At 43.9% G+C, this 19376-nt stretch overlaps 2 protein-coding genes across 2 annotated transcripts in view; one reads left to right on the top strand and one right to left on the bottom strand.

Annotated features, from left to right (window-relative positions):
• The window catches only part of LOC139748122 (uncharacterized), a 31434-nt gene extending 21062 nt beyond the window's left edge, over window positions 1-10372 (top strand). The window contains exon 2 of the mRNA XM_071660792.1: window positions 6698-10372. Within this exon, the coding sequence (XP_071516893.1) occupies window positions 6707-7615 (909 nt within the window). The 5' untranslated portion in view covers window positions 6698-6706 and the 3' untranslated portion in view covers window positions 7616-10372. The remainder of the gene's footprint in view (window positions 1-6697) is intronic.
• A 4522-nt stretch (window positions 10373-14894) lies between these two features.
• LOC139748114 (compound eye opsin BCRH1-like) lies at window positions 14895-18961 on the bottom strand. The gene is made up of 9 exons (XM_071660781.1): window positions 18810-18961; window positions 17886-18096; window positions 17623-17776; window positions 17105-17346; window positions 16830-16988; window positions 15849-15953; window positions 15546-15668; window positions 15307-15417; window positions 14895-15069 (listed from the first exon to the last, which is right to left on the bottom strand). The coding sequence occupies exons 1-8, from the start codon at window positions 18845-18847 to the stop codon at window positions 15319-15321; spliced, it is 1131 nt and encodes a 376-aa protein (XP_071516882.1). The 5' UTR covers window positions 18848-18961; the 3' UTR covers window positions 14895-15069; window positions 15307-15318.
• Between the last annotated feature and the right edge of the window lie 415 nt (window positions 18962-19376).

The following is a 19376-nucleotide window of genomic DNA, read 5'->3' as shown; positions in this document are numbered from 1 at the left end:
AATACTACCAAGACTTTCCTGGGCCAATCGTATGCACGCATCCTTCATCCAGGGAATGTTTTTGTACACGCCTGCGCACACGTACACACACACAGATGTGTGTGTAAACATGCAAATGGATACATGATACAGTCACACCACTCAGCAGACACATATGTATATTTTTCCCACGCGTGTGACATGTAATGCTATGGTTTTTATATAACGTCTAGTGGAAGTACATTTGAAAGAGTTCTCTCTCTCTCTCTCTCTCTCTCTCTCTCTCTCTCTCTCTCTCTCTCTCTCTCTCTCTCTCTCTCTCTCTCTCCCAAAGAGCCTCGTGCCCAGGCTAAACAAGGATCGAGTGTGACAGTCTGCGGGAATCTGATACAAACAGTGCCGGAGGTTCGGTCTCGTATGCCACCACCGCTTCCCCTGATATTACGGCCGACCTGGCCACTCCGGGGGTTGTGGGGTTCTGGGGTAAACCACTGAGAGATCCCGGGGTTGTGGGGCGCTGGGGTAAACCACTGAGAGATCCCGGGGTTGTGGGGCGCTGGGGTAAACCACTGAGAGATCCCGGGGTTGTGGGGCTCTGGGGTAAACCACTGAGAGATCCCGGGGTTGTGGGGCGCTGAGGTAAACCACTGAGAGATCCCGGGGTTGTGGGGCGCTGGGGTAAACCACTGAGAGATCCCGGGGTTGTGGGGCGCTGGGGTAAACCACTGAGAGATCCCGGGGTTGTGGGGCTCTGGGGTAAACCACTGAGAGATCCCGGGGTTGTGGGGCTCTGGGGTAAACCACTGAGAGATCCCGGGGTTGTGCGCTGCGGGGGTTTCTTGAGACAACCTCTTGGCTCTCGGAGTCGGTCTGAGAACACAAATAGTCACATGTGGTACAATTTTCTCCTCCACACGTGCCAATGTTTATTTAGACCACATGCCATTATAGAAAAAGGTCTTGATGGTTTATGGTAAACTAAGATAAATATATTAGGAGAAGTCCCGCGTCATTAGAAGATAAAGTGGGTTTTAATCTACACGTTTAAAATATTCTAGAATAGTTCTAGATATCTTAATCAGGTCCTTATCGTATAATCTTCGCTCCCAATATTTTGTTTAATATTTCAAGATTTTGGAAGATACTACGTTAACTTTTTTCTGAGGGGAATCGACTCTCTTTTAATACTACGCTACCTTTCTTCTTTGGGGGGAAGAGAATCTCTTTTATCTAATTTCTAAATGAAATGAGCTGTAGTTATTTTTTTCTTTCGTATATAATCGGAGGTTTTCAACGCCTGTAGCCACCATAGATACCGAACTGAGTTGACAGATACCTCTACATGACCATAGATAATTTCAACGATTTATATTTTTCTTTCCAGTGGTACCACACACTGTGTATATTCCCTTCTAATTTTGTTTGACGAGTTACTAGGAACTGTAGTTATTTCAGAAGGGATTTTGGACACCATCAAAGTTCCCTGGAGATGGACGAGGGGATATCCGTACCAGAGCTTAGTCGTAAATGGGTAGTCTACCATCGCTTTGGGGAGGTGTCTGCCAATTTCTTCTCAACAGGGTTCAAAACCAAACCTTAATATCTCTGCATTGTAGAGTTCTAGTGCACCATGGCGGGGTTCTAGATATACTAACAGTTCTCTAGTATATCACACTAGGGTATAACACCAGCCAACCTTTAATACATCCATTAGGCTCTGGAAGTAAGTAAGTAAGTAAGTTTTTATTAGTCAAATTGTAATACAAGATATATTACGAAATGAAACTCTTCTTGGCTTCTATACCAACAAGGCTCTGGTCTATGATGACGAGGTTCCAGAAAATTACCAACACAAGAGTTCTAGAACAACGCACTAGGGTTTCTAGATTCCCCTACCAAAGCTCTAGAGCACATCAATGTGGAGAGTTCTAATCATAAAATAAATGTGGAGGATATTCCACTCTCGGTAAAATCTCTCGTGGGAACAGCCACCTGCTACGTATGCAGATGAACTCATGGGAAATCCTTTTGGGCCATTATGCATTGGATTAGCCCAGCTGCTCTGTTTGTTGGACTGGTAAGACTCTCTGAGAGAGAGAGAGAGTTGGCAGTGGGCGGACGAACTCTCACCACCGCCACTCATGCTGTACGCATCTTCCCAAGACATACCACTACACTTTCTTATGCCATACGCAGCTTCCCAAGATACACCACTACACTTTCTTATGCCATACGCATCTTCCCAAGATACACCACTACACTTTCTTATGCTACGTATTAATTGACCTTCCGTTTTCTGTTATCTCCTTCACCTTCGTCGAAGAAGGAATTTCTCCGTAGAGCAATTTCTTACATTTTCTTTTTAGTTTTTCTTTTTTTTTTTTTTTACGGATCCCGATCGCGCTGTGCGTCTCACGTATCGGCTGACGCCTTTCAGAGCGAATCGGACCGATATTCACAGACTGTTTATATAGGTATATCGCTAAGATTTGTTCTTTATATCAGCAGCAGCACATATAAGACATCACACACCCCTGCCGCAAACCTACATATATATATATATATATATATATATATATATATATATATATATATATATATATATATATATATTTTTTTTTTTTTTTTTTTGCTTTGTCGCTGTCTCCCGCGTTTGCGAGGTAGCGCAAGGAAACAGACGAAAGAAATGGCCCAACCCACCCCCATACACATGTATATACATACGTCCACACACGCAAATATACATACCTACACAGCTTTCCATGGTTTACCCCAGACGCTTCACATGCCCTGATTCAATCCACTGACAGCACGTCAACCCCGGTATACCACATCGATCCAATTCACTCTATTCCTTGCCCTCCTTTCACCCTCCTGCATGTTCAGGCCCCGATCACACAAAATCTTTTTCACTCCATCTTTCCACCTCCAATTTGGTCTCCCACTTCTCCTCGTTCCCTCCACCTCCGACACATATATCCTCTTGGTCAATCTTTCCTCACTCATTCTCTCCATGTGCCCGAACCATTTCAAAACACCCTCTTCTGCTCTCTCAACCACGCTCTTTTTATTGCCACACATCTCTCTTACCCTTACGTTACTTACTCGATCAAACCACCTCACACCACACATTGTCCTCAAACATCTCATTTCCAGCACATCCATCCTCCTGCGCACAACTCTATCCATAGCCCACGCCTCGCAACCATACAACATTGTTGGAACCACTACTCCTTCAAACATACCCATTTTTGCTTTCCGAGATAATGTTCTCGACTTCCACACATTCTTCAAGGCTCCCAGGATTTTCGCCCCCTCCCCCACCCTATGATCCACTTCCGCTTCCATGGTTCCATCCGCTGCCAGATCCACTCCCAGATATCTAAAACACTTTACTTCCTCCAGTTTTTCTCCATTCAAACTTACCTCCCAATTGACTTGACCCTCAACCCTACTGTACCTAATAACCTTGCTCTTATTCACATTTACTCTTAACTTTCTTCTTTTACACACTTTACCAAACTCAGTCACCAGCTTCTGCAGTTTCTCACATGAATCAGCCACCAGCGCTGTATCATCAGCGAACAACAACTGACTCACTTCCCAAGCTCTCTCATCCCCAACAGACTTCATACTTGCCCCTCTTTCCAAAACTCTTGCATTTACCTCCCTAACAACCCCATCCACAAACAAATTAAACAACCATGGAGACATCACACACCCCTGCCGCAAACCTACATATATATATATATATATATATATATATATATATATATATATATATATATATATATATATATATATTTTCTTTCATACTATTCGCCATTTCCCACGTTAGCAAGGTGGCGTTAAGAACAGAGGACTGGACCTTTGAGGGAATATCCTCACCTGGCCCCCTTCTCTGTTCGTTCTTTTGGAAAAAATTAAAAAAAAATTGAGAGGGGAGGATTTCCAGCCCCCGCTCCATATATATATATATATATATATATATATATATATATATATATATATATATATATATATATATATATATATACACACACACCCATTTCCATTAAACACACGCATATGTGCAGCCTTTTCAGAGAATTAACATCACATGGACATAAAACAGAGGATTAACCTACGAACAACTGCAGTCCATCCCGCCCTAGCGTATTGCGTATACACCAACCAACACATCGACGCAATACATGACTTTGACGTCTGAAGTAAAATCCCATCATTATGAAATAATTCTAAAGTCATGGAATTTATGTCCTCTGGATATTGGCAGCGTTCGGTGCACACAACATACGGTAGAATTACCATTGCCCAATTCTTTATTTGTTTTGTTTATTTCTTTTATTCATGGCAAGTGCCGGAGCGACTGTGACCCTTACTGTGTTTACGTTTTATGGTGTGTGTGTGTGTGTGTGTGTGTGTGTGTGTGTGTGTGTGTGTGTTCGCCCTACTGTACTGACCGCATTTTGGGTCTAAATGTCTACGTATATGCATACAGACATATACAGTGTAACTCGCCGAGTTCCACGGAAATAAAATGATGTATGAATGATCTGAATTCTTCGTTCTTTGGTATTCATTTAGTCGCTGCTATAGGTCGGGGCCAACCCACTCGGTGATTCAATACACTCCTACACCATTTAAGTTTCTAGAAAGTTCAAGTGGAACACAAAATCAACTCTGAAACAGAACGTTAAACATGCCATACCTCTGAGTGCCATGGAGACGTCGAGGACCACGACACAAAAGAGAACGGACGACCAGCACTGTGTCACACGAGACGGAAGGCCACCGTCAGGAGACCCCTGCATCGCCACCGTCAGTAGACCCACTGCATCGCCACCGTCAGTAGATCCCTGCATCGCCACCGTCAGTAGACCCACTGCATCGCCACCGTCAGTAGATCCCTGCATCGCCACCGTCAGTAGATCCCTGCATCGCCACCGTCAGTAGACCCCTTCATCGCCACCGTCACTAGACCCTGCATTTCCACCATCAGTAGACCCCTTCATCGCCACCGTCACTAGACCCTGCATCGCCACCGTCAGTAGACCCTGCATCGCCACCGTCAGTAGACCCCTTCATCGCCACCGTCACTAGACCCTGCATTTCCACAATCAGTAAACCCTGCATCACCACCGTCAGTAGACCCCTGCATCGCCACCGTCAGAAGACCCCTGCATCGCCACCGTCGTCGTATTGGCAACCTGAAAGAAGAAAATGGGATCTTAAGTTCTTTAAGAGAGTTAGGAGAGTGTCGAAAACTTGGGAGACAGCAGAGGAATGAGAGCGGCGATAGATAGTTGGAGGAGGATTTTAAAAGTCCATCTATGTCTCCTTGGTTCCAACAGTGAAGACTAAAACTACGATGTTATACCACAACAATATCTACAATCCAGTCCCTTAGGAATCCTTGGAATAAACCTATCCCCCACGAATCTGTCTCTCGTAACATGAATATACCAATCCAATGTGAACGAGTGACCCCCCCAACATCTCGGACGGTCCGAGGTTTACATACTCATCTGGAGTGAGTATAGCGTACGTACTTCACCTCATTAACTCTCCCAGTTCCTACACCAGATACTTGATTGCTTGTGTGCCTCCGCCCTTAGCTTGGCCATGCAATACCTGACCACACGAAGGCGATGTCGCATAGTTTCCTCTGTGGTCTCTGGTAACTCGAGGATAAGCTCTTATGGCCCGTTTCTTTCCCTCTCCCATGACCTGTTCCCCTTTTACAAAGGTAATTTGACCATTTCCTCAAAAATCTTTTATTCTTTCTTTTCGTTTTCTTTCATTTCTCCAATCAAGAGTTGGCTTCCATGTAGAACTTGAGATAGTCCGTGACTGGAGCTTTTCAGTTACGTACATTCAAATTTATTGACGCCTTCTTACAGTCAGCTGATGGATTCTACATGCCTCAGGAATCGTTTGGTTTTGTTAAAATATGATATCTGTAGTTTACCTGTTGTATAGATAGGGTATCCAAATCAAATAAACAGTCGAATGAGCGTAAGGCCATTTTTCAACAAAAACTCGAGCAAGCCTTAATGGTGGCAAGTAATATTCAGCACAAGTATCATAAGAATCATTAATACGTTGCTTTTTAGGTTATAGATGATATTCATCAATATTCTTTACTTCGTATTAGATGATATTCAGCAATATTCTTTACTTCGTATTAGATGATATTCAGCAATATTCTTTACTTCGTATTAGATGATATTCAGCAATATTCTTTACTTCGTATTAAATGATATTCAGCAATATTCTATACTTCATATTAGATGATATTCAGCAATATTCCTTACTTCGTATTAGATGATATTCATCAATATTCTTTACTTCGTATTAGATGATATTCAGCAATATTCTTTACTTCGTATTAGATGATATTCATCAATATTCTTTACTTCGTATTAGATGATATTCAGCAATATTCTTTACTTCGTATTAGATGATATTCATCAATATTCTTTACTTCGTATTGGATGATATTCAGCAATATTCTTTACTTCGTATTAGATGATATTCAGCAATATTCTTTACTTCGTATTAGATGATATTCAGCAATATTCTTTACTTCGTATTAGCAAGTATGTTTCACACATGCATGGACGAGGAACATCAGATACGTTTCCAGGAGGGTCACTGGAAACGTGCTTTTTTTTTATGTTTTTTTTCCAGACTCTAATGTTTATCCCTATTCCAGCGTGGCGAGATGTGGCGCGGTGGCGGTGGACTGGTGCTGGTGGCGTGTGTGTTGACTGCTGCCGCTGGGGGACCCACACGCCTCCTCACCTCCTCCCTCGTCCCACTCACCAGCGTCAAGAACGGCAATACAACCACCACCACCACCACGAGCGGCCGCCAACACCACAACCACACCAGGGATGGTAGTGACCCCCGCGAGGGAGGCCACACCTCACCCCACCAGAGGGACGACGGCCTAGGGCGGCTGTCGGACCAGGACGACAGCCTGAGGACAGCGCACGAGCTCCTGCTGAGCAGGTTGTTGCGCTCAGCCGAGGCGCTCAACACGGCCGCCGCCAACGGCACGGAGGGTGGCGAGTCGCGCGAAAGCCAAGGGGTGACCAACGTGGACAAGTGGCAGTGCCTGGTGGAGTGGATGAGGGCCCACAACCGCCAGGTCTCGAAGAAGGGCGAGGGGACCTGCGAGAAGGAAGGAGGGGAGAGTGTGGCCGTTGAGAGGCGGGAGAAGATGCTGGACGAGTGCGTGCCCGTCCTGTTCCTCGTCATCCCCTCGCTGTGCAACGGCACGAACAGCTGCATCAACGTGACGGAGGCGTCGCTGGAGAGCTTCCTGCACCGCTACTGGGTCTGGGAGCGCAAGAGAAAACGCCGGGAGGAGTCGACGGACGCGGTCATCTACATCGTGGTGGTGCTCGCCTTCTACTCCTTCGGCATCGTGTTCATGATGGCCAACTTCGTGCGGCAGGAGCAGCGAGAGCTGGAGGAGACCAAGCTGTACAAGCAGTACGTGAAGCTGGCCCGCGACCGCTGGCTGACCTCGCGAGGCAGCCTGGCCAACAGGCTGGCACTCCAGGCATTGAACACCCTCAACGCCGTGCCGCAGACCACCGATGTCAACAAGGTGACCTTCGTGTGACGAGCAAGTACCAGTGCGGTGCTACTGGTCACCCCCCCCAGAGACCACAATCACCACAAGCGCTTGCAGTGCCTCTGGCCGATTCACGCGTTGCCACAGGGTGATGCAAAGCACAGACGGCAGTACATGCGGTGTGGGGTAAGTGTTGTGTTCCCAAGGGATTAACACAATCACGACCGCCTTCCGAGACTCGTGGATCCACTGAACAATAAGTGTTGTGCCTCTCACAATGTAAACAAAGGTGACTCTATACACAGCATTATCAGGGGACTTCGCTCTTATGCAGCTTTTATCAGTATTAAGTTCACATTGCACTCTACATGTAACTTCTTATCTATATTCCTCCCGTGGAAGATTGCCATTTTGGTAAGGCATAAAGAAAGGAACCAAGAATCTATGGAAGACAAAGAAACATAGGTAATCAACAATAGGATCGTGATGGTCGATGTAAGGGGATTGAAACACAAATCAATACGGAAATGAAGGATTACTGGCGATCACAGACATGGGCGTGTGATAGACTCTCACCCCAAACAGCTCTCGCGTCCCTACGGTTGTGCCGGATATGAACGAACATCTGAAGAAATATTCTAAAAAAAAACTATGTTCACGAAAGGTTTCTTGCATTCAAGACTACCAGGAAGGAGTTCAAAAGCCTTCTTTGATCCAGTCATGTTTGCGCTGAACTTTTTTTCCCCCCCCCTTCTTTATCGACAACCAGTAAGAACAAATCTTTAAAAGCACTGAATGCGACTCAGTTCTAGAGACCGCCAACAGGGTCATGTTCACACAAACACGTCGCCCAAGGTGCACCAGGGCCATCTCGAGACGACATGCAAGTCCAACATAGAAATGTTCCACAAGATTTTTACGATACTTTTTTTTTTATTATTTCCTCATCATATCTGCCATGAACTAGAGGGAGGCGATGAGGAACTGCTGAACTACAAAATGCTTTCCAGTCAGAACTCACTTCTTTCAAATCAGACCCGGTAGACGTGATATCGACTGTTGCATTACTTGTTTAAAGATGAGAACTTTCAAAGGTCCTAAGAGTTCCACAGCAGGGTTGTAAAGGGAGTCCCAGGCAGGGTGTATCCATGTATCAAGTCGTAAACACCTCCACCCGGCATCACATGGGACCACTGGGTGCACTTACATACAAGACGACCTCGGGTACCACCTTACATGTCGGGAGTTTCGAACTTAAATGCAGTTTTACGACGAGGGAGGAGCGCCCCCCTTCCTTTCTCCTGCTGGTGAGTTCTCCGATCCCACTGCGGTGAGGAGTTACGAAGCCTGTGACGAATGAATGAGCAGATCTCCATCCCTCCGCGAGTGGCGAATCTTAGACCATGACAAGTGTGGACTCTGTTCATCGCGCTGCATCTGCGCAGCCCGGCCTGGAGCTTCAACTTGGGATGTTCTCTTCTGTCGTAGGTGAGGTGGTGTCCAGCTGTAAGTGGGGAGGAGTCCTTCTACAAGTGAGGAAGTGGTGTCCTTCTGCTGTTTCAGGGGATGGCCTCTTCTGCTGCGAGTGACGGGGCGCTCGCCTGGTTGGAGTGAGGTGCTGCCCTTCCTTCCGCCAAGACTTGAGCATTGCTCCGTCCTTCTACCTACCTACTCGTATATTCACTGGTCTTACCTGGAGAGTTCGTGACTGCAAGACCTGGCGACCTCCACTCGACGCGCCCAGCTACTGTACAGCAGATCAAAGATGAAAAAAAGACGGTGATTTCCTGTAAGAGGCAGAAGATAAAGCATCAATAAGAATCAGACTCGGAAATAGTTCGGCGCATATGAGGAACGTGTACCTCTGACCTTGAGTTCATAAAGTCGGTTAGGATTAAGCATGATAAAGGACATGATGTGACTGAGTGTTCCGTGTGTGTTGCGTGTTGTGCTTCGGTGTTTGAATAAGGCAACAGTGCATAAAGATACCTTGATGGAAAGAGGCTGAACCTGCTTTTCGTCCGTATCTCGAACGCTAACTTCACAGCTCATAAAGACACTGTGGTCAACCATTTCCCCTTGTGGAGTTAAGCAAGCAACTGTTGGAACGTGTAACAGACGCTTCAACACCCTTCCAAGACGCCTACTGAGCTACGAAACCGGATTGTTTGGTCTTCAAGCAGATTGACTTATCCACCCACATCCCAGCCGCTTAGGTTTCCATAACCTAACAGCAATGTTTCCTTTCTCTCATATGATTGATGTCGAGTTCTTGTATTTATACAGGTGTCCTATTGCACAATATACCTGATTTATATACATATAACGAGAAAGTTAAGCAGTGGGGCACATTCAAATGCAAAGAATCACACACACAGAGACTCTCCTTCAAAGGCTTTCGCTACGTTCTGAAGGGATTATCATTATAAGAGTTTTTTTTTCTACAGAGTCCAAATGCGAGGCAGGTATGAGGCGTGGGGTCCACCTCGACCACTGTGGGTTGTGGTAGATGAAGGTGGCGGAGGGGGTGACGATGGTTGTGAGGATGAGTTTTACATGACAAAGACAGACAACAGGAGGCTTGATTGGTCCACGACTGGGTAATTCATAAGTGTGAACACTATGGGGGTGACTATTGCTTTTGCTAGCACTGGCATGGAGTCCTGCTCACGTATTTTTGGGAGCACTTCCCTCTTGGCGAGAACGGAATCCAAAGTCGTCCGTTAGCGGTGCATTTCCACTGCCTCGCGTTGGATATCCCTCATTTTTTTTTTTTTTCAGGGGAAATTAAGCATTTTCTTTCTTCCCTCAAAAGTTCGTACGATGCTCGGTAACTGAAACAACTTATCTTCTGAGGGTAAAGATAGTGTCTAATATCAACTTGGCGCAAGGGAAGGAAATAATAATTACCCTGTATGGTTTTTCTTAATGTACGTTGTCTTGATTACATAAACGTTCATAATACAGAAAGTTGAAAGTATAAATATGAATAACTGATAAAGAAATTGTGGGTTTGATTCATCATTATTCCCTAAAAACGCGTTTACTTTTGTATTATACTTAGGAAATCGAATTATATCTTTAGATAAACAGAAAACCATTATTGTATATGTATGTTACCGGTATGATAGACAAGAATTACCTTTCCCATTTCCTCTGCAAGGGATATCAAATGAACCTGTCACCTCCAGAGATCATGTCCAGAGCCTGACCAGCGTCTGTCTGAGGTTCACCTTCCAGAACCATGTACACATGACTGGTTCCCCCCCACACCAAGTGTCGAGGATTGACGCCACAGCCTAGCCTCTTTCTGCTTAAACTAATGCCCGATATTTTTAATTTATTTTTTTCATGCACGTATATTGAAACATTTTTGTACATGTAGGCTTATACGAGAATATGTCTATCTATATATTAGTTTTTATATGTATACATGTATGTACACATAAGCACAAATATATATCTATATCAAAACTTTTTGTCAGGCTTACCATTTTATGTACCTACCACACTCTACAGAGAACCTATGTAAGTGAAGAAATACACCTCAAGGAGACTAGTTAAACCTTTTACTTATTTTGAAACATAAAATATCAGTCTTTATACATATATATATATATATATATATATATATATATATATATATACATACATATATATAAAGAGACTATGTAAGCAGACATTAAGTCCTGCTATGCTAAGATTTCTTGGTTATTTAAAGTTACCGTTTTGCACAGCCAACTGTTTGTGTCAGAAACGAGGGCCAAAAGGGATCAAAAACCATCGGAAAAACAATTTCACTCTAAACTACACCTGACCCAACAAGATTGGCTGGGTGTCCGAAACGGTAATCATACCAGATTTTGGACGTGTTTCATTTTCAGTCTCTTCCCATTTTGTTCCAACAAAAATCACACGAATTTCGCCAAATAAAACAAGAATATATTCACACGGAACTTTGCTATACTTTCTAACCCTCTTCAGCGAGCTGTAAGTTTTAATCTGATCTTCGTTATGCATCATCCTATGTCAATACCGAGAGGAAATATGTAAATGAAGAAAGGAAACCCTCCCAAAACACTATGTGACTTATGGCTCTCTGAGGCGGAGGCTTTGCACTGTCTCAAAAAGAACCATATACGTATACAGTGACAGTGTACGTGGCTTGAGAACCATTATGCAACACTTAGAGAGGACGCTTAAGATGTAATCGGTTGGTGTTTATAACTTGGCGATGGCCTTTATGATCCCAGCAGTCCCATATAGGCCGAAAGTCTAAACCACCAACGAACCTCCTCAATATTAACATGGGCAATATAGGTCATCAGAGTGTATGTGGTCTTCGAATTAACTACTGATATTGTGGTCTTTGTGGTCTTTGAACTAACCATAACACCAAAAGGTGTTGAAAGATATTCTAGACCGTTGATGAAGCTTGATGCTGACGGCCTTGCTAATCCTAGCAATTCAAAAGCTTAAGAGCCCAAATACACCACCTGATATTGACACAAAAGGGGGCCATATACGCAGTGGGAGTTTGTGAATTACCTCGAACACCCGGGGATATTCAGGTTCTTTTCTCGAGTGGTGGTTGCAACTTTGGCGCTGAAGAACTGCATAACCCCGGTAGTCGATAGGCTTTTCAACCCAACCTACAGAAGTTCACATAACACTCTTCGTTCTTGCTATTGATTTATCAAATATTTGCCACGACCAACCCCGGCACAGGCCCCTAGATCTCTACCACTGGTGGCCTGTTCTCTAAGAGGACGTCAAACTTCAATGTATAATTACATTTCAATTACTTCACAGATGAACTTATTAAGATATTATTTGATTAAGAAGTACAGAAAGAGGAACAGACAACGGCCATTACAAGAATAGGGAAGTTAAGGGAAGTTAGGAGACAATATAACAAAATCATAGGCATTAACATAGAGTTATATCAATCACTTATAAAGGTCATACGACACACAGGCGTAACTGAAGTACCGAAATGGTTTCAAGACAGTACAGGAATAAGGAAGAAAATATAAATATACTTCTCTAGTCAGTTCAGCATAGTAACATACCTTACCTTCCACACTCTTGGGGTTTCCAAGACGTTGTGAAGGTGTTAACACCCTCTTTATTCCGGCAGTTGGTTTGTCATGTGTTTAAACCTACACTTACCTTTCCCCTCTCTCTAACCCACGGTCGAATGTCTATTCTATCTATCTGTCTACGGTTCCAGAACCGTAGGACACGTTTTATGGTGTTCCTATACTCACAAGGCTACGCTTCAATCAGTAGTAGGGAGATGATAGAATAATCTTTTGGAGTCAGAGGTTCCCTAATGATACAACCAAGACAAAGGCGGGGTCTTCCGTGTGTGTGTGTGTGTGTAAATATATATATATATATATATATATATATATATATATATATATATATATATATATATATATATATATATATATATATATATATTCTCTTATGCATTTTTCTTATGATGATCCATCATCAACAGAAGCTCTACAGGATATCTCAATTCTCTGACTACCGAGATAACAATATAACTGGCACAGTCTACATGCTATAGGGATTAACCATCCATGCTCGGAAAACTTTTCCTTTCGATTTAAGTTATACACATGTGTCGTCGCCGCTCGGTCAGCAGAGAAAGCCTGTAAAGGTGGCGAAGCCTGGCCCGAGGCGTGTGGAGCAACGGATGTTGGAAGGCTTCGCGTCAAATGCGAACGTCTTTGAGACTTCCATTTTCTGTCATTAACCCACTTTGTCACGAAGCCATTTTCTGTCATGAACCCATTTTCTGTCATTAACCCATTTTCTCTGTCATTAACCCATTTTCTCAGTCATTAACCCATTTTCTCAGTCATCAACACATTGTTGAAGGTTGATTCTGGTGTATATATTCTTTTTCATTTTAGCAACAACATCGTTGAGTCTGATTCTTACCACCTGGCCCATTGTCCAACTGGGAAAAAGAAAAAGGTAAAACATCCGAGGAAATCTAAATTTCTTTTGGAAGGCAAAAAATATCTAAACTTGGTGGTTTAATTTTCCACTGTAGCATCTTTATTCAGTCTAAGAGTCGACCGTAGTATGGCACAGGGTTCTGACTCGTACCTATTCTCTTGAAGCAATTGAAGCACAGGACAAGAACACCTTGGAGGCTCGGAGAACAGGAACCTAATGTGCTTCACTTCGGCAGGAGACGAGGGAGAGGATAACAGTTTTCAACGTGTTGGGGAGAAAATAAATAAATAAAGAAAGACTTCCAACGCCTCCCCGGCAGCTCAGCGTTTCTGTCGAGCGTATGAATAGGTCAAGAAATAACTTGAGAATATCGTACCCGACGGATTTTCATCATGACGATCCTTAGAGAAAAGGTGGAAACGAGTCATACGGTGGAAGGACACGGTAGGAGAGGCTGGAACTGCCTTATAGCTCCAACAGTCTCACGGAGAATTTAAGATCGACGGGAAACGATGAATGGAATGAGAGTAATACGATCATTTCTTTCAAGGTACCGAACCAGCTCAATCTTAAACATCATCTCCATCAGTCAGTGGAATATGATGGGTTTTAGCATGTAGCAATGGTATGATCCTCGCAGAGCTGAAGAATAGCTTGGGTGGTTTGGGAATACACCATCTATCCACATCATATCAAAAAGACTTTCAAGAATTCTACAATTCTTTTTTCTGAAGAGAGACATTTCAACATGTAGCGTATTTCATACTCCCTTGGAGCATTAGATTCTTCTATACAAATGGTTCATGACAGTATTCTTATCAGTTATTATAGACGAAAGATAGGGGTTAGCTCTTTCCTGTTTTCTTGTAAGTTCCTAGTGTATTTGTCAGTCTTCTAAGAAGGACACTGAAGAGAAATATTCAGCATGAATATCAGCTACCATGGAAGGGGTCATTCATTATATCTCAATCGTTATGACAAGACAAAGGAGAGAATATTCTCCAACTCCTATACTTCCTCCAAACATTTTCTGGAATCAATAGCTTCCACGAATATTACCCCAAGATATCTTCTTGATTTCCAATAATGTATTTTCTGCAGATACTCTTCTATAAATTGATCTATTAACGAAAGAATTACCATTCCTTTATCTGCTGGCTATACAATCTCCTGCTTAATCATAAGAATGGTTCCACAATAGGACTGATAGTCGTCATTTGTTTTGTTACTAGTTAAAGGATTACTGGATAGAATCGAAAGCAATATAATTCCCAGCAAGCCTTTGGGTATTTTCGTCTGCTGTTGTCCCTGGATCAGCCTTGACACATAAGGATAAAGACACGCGCTATCGTTGCCAGGGTGTTTAATGATAACAAAATGAGGCCTCATATAAAATCACCATGTAAACAATGAGGGGGAAAATAGGAGTAAGAACTAGCTACTGTCGTACAGAGTCGTCGCATCGTAGATCTCGAAGGGTTGCACCTAGCACCGACTCCCCATCAGCACTATCGCATCGCACTCTGCAAGAGGAAAACCCAGCTGTCATCATACGTGGCTCAGGAGGCGTCATCCCAAACGTATATCAAGTCATCTTATCAACAACACACATACACACATCCAATGACTGCAGGTCAAATACACCAGTGACGGTACCAGTGACACAATGTGTCGAATTTTTCTCACTGTTGCGATGATCAGTGCACTACGCATTACGTGGTGATTCACTCTTCAAGACAGGTTCCTCAGTTGATACTTACTGAATCGGCTTCTTAGGCTTTCTCTTGGGCTTCGGTGGAGTTGGATTTGTTGTCCTCAGACTTTGGTTGATTTTCGTGAACGCAGAACCAAGGCATGTGCTGGGTGATGGCCTGTAAACAACAAGACAATGTAGTTAACTAGCGAAAACGTAAACTCCGGGACTAATGCATGAGAGGATGTATGGACAAGATTTCATGATCTTAGATCTAAGAGATACTGAAATCTTCGCCAGTCTTACCAGACGGAACTTGGGGTGACTGATGGCGTAGACGAAGGGGTTGTAGCAGGAGGCGGACTTGGCCAGCAGAGCGGGCAACATGGTCACCAGCGGGGTGATGTTCTCGTAGTTACCAGACACTCCCTGCATCCAACCATCATAGCACAGTTAGCATCACATTTTCAACTGATTCACAAGATCAAAAGGAACGACTAAAAAGAAAATAACTGATTGTATCCATGTAAAAGGCAGTATCTGCAAACTATTGTGATCTTAGCTGTTGAGGGCAAAAAAAAAAAAATGAAAAGATTCATTGACATTAACCTGGATGGTGATGACAGCGTAAGGGGTCCAGCAGACCAGCCACAGGGACACGTTGGCGATGGCTGTCTTGGCGATACGGATCTCAGCGCGCTGAGACTCGGCCTCCTGTTGGGGGGGCAGCAACGTGGCATCAGGGAACTCCCAGTCGGGTAAGCTGAGGTCTTAAAGACTGGTGGCAGGGGTCATCCCAACACATACACACACACAAAAAGAATCCGACGCTTCTATTTAGTTTCTGAATTTCGGAACCATTTCCAGCAAATGTCAAACCCTGTCATCTCTACAGTACTGTTCTTGCTGCAACGAACTGTCTTACAGCGTTGACGTTTTTGCCTGACTATATTACCCACATCTACCCTTGTGTCAACAGTGTCTAACCCCCGAGTTAGAATACTCTTCGAATTTATAAATTTTCGCACCATTCCACAGGAGCTCTTCGTTTACGAGGACCAGGTGTGAAGTAATGTGGAATACAACTCCCACATCTACTGAACCGTGATCCGGTCTACCTTATAAAGTCCGTATAAGGTTACATGCCATTCATTCTACCCTTCCTTCCCCCTCCTGTCTGTCTGTCTGTCAGTATACTGTCTCCTCTCAACAACAAGTTATGCTTTGATGACGTTCATAATCTCATCACTCCTCACCTATTCTCCTACACTGCTTAAGACATATGGACTACAATCATATGATCACAGGTATATATTCTTACTCTACGTTCAGCGAAGTTGCCATCTCGTATGTGTTTTTCCTATCACACAACACCTGCAGCATTGTATCTTTGTACTGTGTAAACGCATTTGCATACATATCGTTACCCTGGCCTTTGGGAACGTATTAGTTTTCCTTCGTGAGTTCTGTGAGCTGTTCCAGTGTGTGTCTCTACTGCTATGTGGGTTCCCATGCTACGTACTGGACAGGGTATGTGAATAAGCAGATAGCCAAATCAAGGAAAGATCTGGAGGAATAGAAGAACCTTACATTGGAGCGGAGGTTAGCCACGTTCATCTTCTTGGCCTGGGCGCGCATGGCGGCTTCGTGAGCGAAGATGGCCTTCACGATGAAGACGTAGGAGCAGACGATGAGGGCGCAGGGCAGGCAGAAGTCGAAGAAGATGATGCACATGTTGTAGCTCTTGGTCTGTCCGTGGGAGACAATGGCTCTGTTAGTACAGTACCAACTGGGGCGCCATTCTGGATTTTCAATGTAACGAGAAACATTTGAATGAGCGACAACGTTTTGACGACTCTTCTTACCATGAAGTCCTGTGTGAGGTAGTCGTAGCTGCAGGAGTCGAGGATGCCCTCGGGGATGTACTTGCCCCAGCCGAAGAAGGGTGGGAGAGCCCAGCCGATGGCCATGCACCAGCAGAAGAGACACATAACTACTGCCTTACCCTGGGTCAGCTTAGGGCCGTTGAAACCGTTGCAGATGATGTTGTACCTGTCCCAGGAGATCATGCCAAGTGTCCAGATGCTGCACACACCGGTCACGGCGCCTGGTGACCACAGTATTTGGTTATTATTCTCCTGCCTTCATGTTTGGAGTATGAGAATTATTATGCGTTAAGATGAGGCGAGGCTGCTACATAATTATGCTCTCAACCATCTCTCTCCGATGATAAAAAGATACTGCATATCTTTAGCCTCAAAAAGAGTTAGCATTTGTTGACCAAATGAAGTTGGTGATGATTAGAAATAATTACTCTTTCATCTATGTAATATTGATCATTGGAAATTTCAGCGACGTTGGAAAGACACCCTCCATCACTCACCAAGGGCAGCGTACAGCTCGCAGTAGAAGGCGCTGAACATCCATCGTCCTCCGCTGAAGCAGTTGTAAGCGAAGGGAGGGAAGTTGGTGGTCAACATGATGAGGTCGGAGAGCGCCAAGTTCACTACCAGGAGGTTGGCTGGGGTCTTCAGAGCCTGCCGAAGCGTTCCTCAATGAGTATTGTTCCCACCTGAATTATGATCGTCCATATACGACCATCAATATCATGCAGAAGATGGAACAGCGGTGGTGTACGGATCTTACCTTGCTCTTCGTGTACAGGTAGATGACGAGGCCATTACCAACGATGGAGAAGAACCCGAGGAAGATGTAGATGACACCCAGGAGGTAGTGCCACATGGGGTTGACAGGGGGGAAGCTGTACCAGTGCTGGTGGACCATGCTTTTGATGGTTTCTGGTACGAAGTCCACGATGCTGACGCCATCGGGGTAGCCGAAGGAGGGTTCATTTTGGCTGAGGAAGCAGACGGGCAGTTAGGAAAATAAACCAGACTATATCTATCAATGGGCTTTAAATACATGACTGTTTATATATATATATATATATATATATATATATATATATATATATATATATATATATATATATATATATATATATATATATTGGAAAGGATCACAATTTTGCGCGTGATTAAGATAATCCAATGAGTCCACGGGGAAAATGAAACACGATAAGTTCCCAAGTGCACTTTCGTGTAATAATCACATCATAAGGGGAGATACAAGAGAGAAATAACAGTCAGATGATATACAACGAAGAGACGTAGCTTGGACGCCATTTGGCAAACATGTGATTGTCCAAGACAGACAACGAGCGTATCATAAACTTATTATGTGGACAAGAAGGTGAATTGTTTACAAAGCTTATCAACAATATAGTTATCCAATTTTATCCAATATATATATATATATATATATATATATATATATATATATATATATATATATATATATATATATATATATATATATATATATATACAATATGCGTGAGTATAGATCAGTGATGGAGTAGTATGATGTCCCTACAAGAGGAGGTGGACAGACCAATGTTGGTCTGCGTGGTGTCCCTACAAGAGGACGTGTACAGACCACTGATGGACTAGTATGGTATGAAGACCTGCACAGACTAGCGTGAGAAGAGCAACGGCACATCACACTCACCTGTAATAAGCCACCTGGGGCCCTGTCATGTTGGCCATGGTGCAAGTGGGAGCTCAAGCTAGCTTCTGTCCGCTACTTCCAACAAAGCGAGACTGTAGGAGTCGGATGAAGCCTGCTCGAGTGCGTAGATCGACTCCACCTGGAGCCTTATATCCCTTCTACGACTGGGGCTCTCGGTGTAATTAAATTAAACCGTTAAGAAGGTGGTGGCCTTCGTGTGGTTTGCTGTGGGGGGTTGAGGTTCTCAAAATACCAAGACCTTCTGCTTTACGCTGACGTCGTCGGCAGCATCTGACATACACCGAGACCTTCCCAGATGGACGTGAACCTGAATGTTGGTCACACACTGTCATAGACCGTCTCCACAGTCTCTCATACGGCACATGATATAGAGAAACCTATTGCCTATCTGTGCATAGGTGTGTGGAAAGTGCTTTACACTTCTGAGGTCCCACGTCATATTCTCGTACTTTTATCACACTGGGTTTCGAATTCTCCAATGGTACTCGTATCGACTCTTCTTTGTATATAGCTTGATCCACGTGACCGTCGTGGCTCTACTGCTGC

Source organism: Panulirus ornatus, chromosome 5 (assembly GCF_036320965.1).
Source record: "Panulirus ornatus isolate Po-2019 chromosome 5, ASM3632096v1, whole genome shotgun sequence".
Lineage (NCBI taxonomy): Eukaryota > Metazoa > Arthropoda > Malacostraca > Decapoda > Palinuridae > Panulirus > Panulirus ornatus.
The sequence above is the reverse complement of the archived record's forward strand: the minus strand, read 5'-3'. Positions and strand labels throughout refer to the sequence as shown.